General features: G+C 35.4%; 1 protein-coding gene across 1 annotated transcript; it reads right to left on the bottom strand.

The window, feature by feature from the left end:
* Positions 1 to 203: 203 nt before the first annotated feature.
* On the bottom strand, positions 204 to 1,316 carry LOC105150866 (histone-lysine N-methyltransferase SETMAR-like). Its single transcript, XM_011064220.1, has 3 exons — positions 1,262 to 1,316; positions 390 to 852; positions 204 to 330 (listed from the first exon to the last, which is right to left on the bottom strand). The coding sequence occupies exons 1-3, from the start codon at positions 1,314 to 1,316 to the stop codon at positions 204 to 206; spliced, it is 645 nt and encodes a 214-aa protein (XP_011062522.1).
* Between the last annotated feature and the right edge of the window lie 572 nt (positions 1,317 to 1,888).

Below are 1,888 nucleotides of genomic sequence, written 5' to 3'. Positions count from 1 at the left end.
TAAAGCGATCGAGTTCAGGGACGGTATTAGTAAATCATACTTTCGTTTCATAGGGCACTGTAGAACTATAGGACTTTGAAATATTGTATGGGAAAAAATTCGTGGCGGTTTTTTAGTAAAATTCAAGTGTTTTTCTTAGAGTATTAAAATCAATTTATTTAAACCAAATATGCTCCATTATTTTTAATAATATTTTGTCATTTTTAGGGCAGAGCCATAATCTCATCGCAATAGAACTTCTGTGGTTTCTGGTCGAAAAACTGCTTCAAGTGATTTTCACAGGCTTCTTTTGAAGCCAGCTTTATACCATTGAGAGAATTCTGCAGAGACCTAAATAAATGATAGTCTGAGGGTGCTATGTCAGGACTATACGATGGATGCATTAAGACTTCCCAGCCAAGCTCTCGTAATTTTTGCCGTTATCAAAGATGTGTGGTCGAGCATTTTCGTGATAGAAGACGACACCCCTATTGATTAATTCTGGCCGCTTCCTCTCAATTGTTTGTTGTAATCTCTCCAGTTGTTCACAGTAAAGTTCGGAATTAATTGTTTGATCGGGCGATAATAGCTCATAGTGAATTCCTTTCCAATTCCTCCACACACACAACATCACCTTCTTCATCGTCAATATAATAGGTTTTGCGATTGCTTGTGCCTTCTCTCCTTCCTTTATCCACGATCTTTTGCGAGTTCGATTGTCGTACGTGATCCATTTTTCATCAGCAGTCATCATTCTCTTCAGAATTGGCTCAATTTCATTCCGTTGCGTATCGCAAATGTTAATTCGGTCCATCATGTTCTTAATACTCAACTCGTGAGGAACCCAAACATCGAATTTCTTTTTGTATCCAGCTTTGTGTAAATGATTTAAAACTGTTTTGTGTCTATGCCTAGTTCCTTGGCAATCTTCACAGTGCTCACATGCTTATCACGCTCGACTTTTTCCATGATTTCATCGGACTTTTCGGTTCCGGTCGATTGATCGACCGAAGCGAGGTACATCTTTCACATCAAAATTTCCAGTACGAAAACGAGCGAATCATTTCTGTGCTGCTGATTTTAATAGAGTATCTTCACCATAAATAGCACAAATTTTTTCACAAGCCTGTGCAGCGTTCTTGCTTTTATTGTAGTAATATTGCAAAATGTAGCGAATTTTTTTCCTTATTTATTTCCATTCAAAATAAAATAACTTTTGATCCACTTCACCGATTTCAATCTTTTTCGGCTCAAAAGTTGAAATGTCATTTTTTAAACGCACATCTAGTGTTGTCGATGCGATTAGTAGTTACCGATTGCTGAGCATTTAATGCCATCTAGTGGGAAAAACGCTACAAACTTTTTTCCACACCCAATATATTGCCCCAATATATAATTCACTATTTATCGAGTTTTATGGTTATTATTAATATTTAGAAGTTAGAAAATCAAAAGTAACACTTAAAATATATTTAAAAACATATTTATATGTACGAGAGCAAGTCAATAAGTTCTTAGAAAATCTGAGGGCATTCGCAGTGTTATGTCATTACTTTTTGACAGGAACACACTATATGGTTCTGGATTGCTGTGAACGAGTAATCGGTAATTTACTATTTCTTGTGTTCCGGGGATTCTGGTTCACCCGTTCGGAAAGGCTTGCAATACCCTTCCTTTCTTTACGTATATGTATATATATATATATATATATATATATATATATATATAATATATATATATATACAGGGTGGGCCATCTATTGGTACGTTTTTAAAAATGCGATCAAATGAGCATACATTGATATTTTTTATTAATTTTTTTTTTGTTGTGAAGCTAAAAGTATCCGCGTCAAGAATGAAAAACGATTTCGTTCATGTGGCTCCCTCTACTGGCCTTACAGTATGCCATT

This window comes from Acromyrmex echinatior, chromosome 12, assembly GCF_024713525.1.
Source record: "Acromyrmex echinatior isolate Ae372 chromosome 12, ASM2471352v2, whole genome shotgun sequence".
Taxonomy (NCBI): Eukaryota; Metazoa; Arthropoda; class Insecta; order Hymenoptera; family Formicidae; genus Acromyrmex; species Acromyrmex echinatior.
The sequence above is the reverse complement of the archived record's forward strand: the minus strand, read 5'-3'. Positions and strand labels throughout refer to the sequence as shown.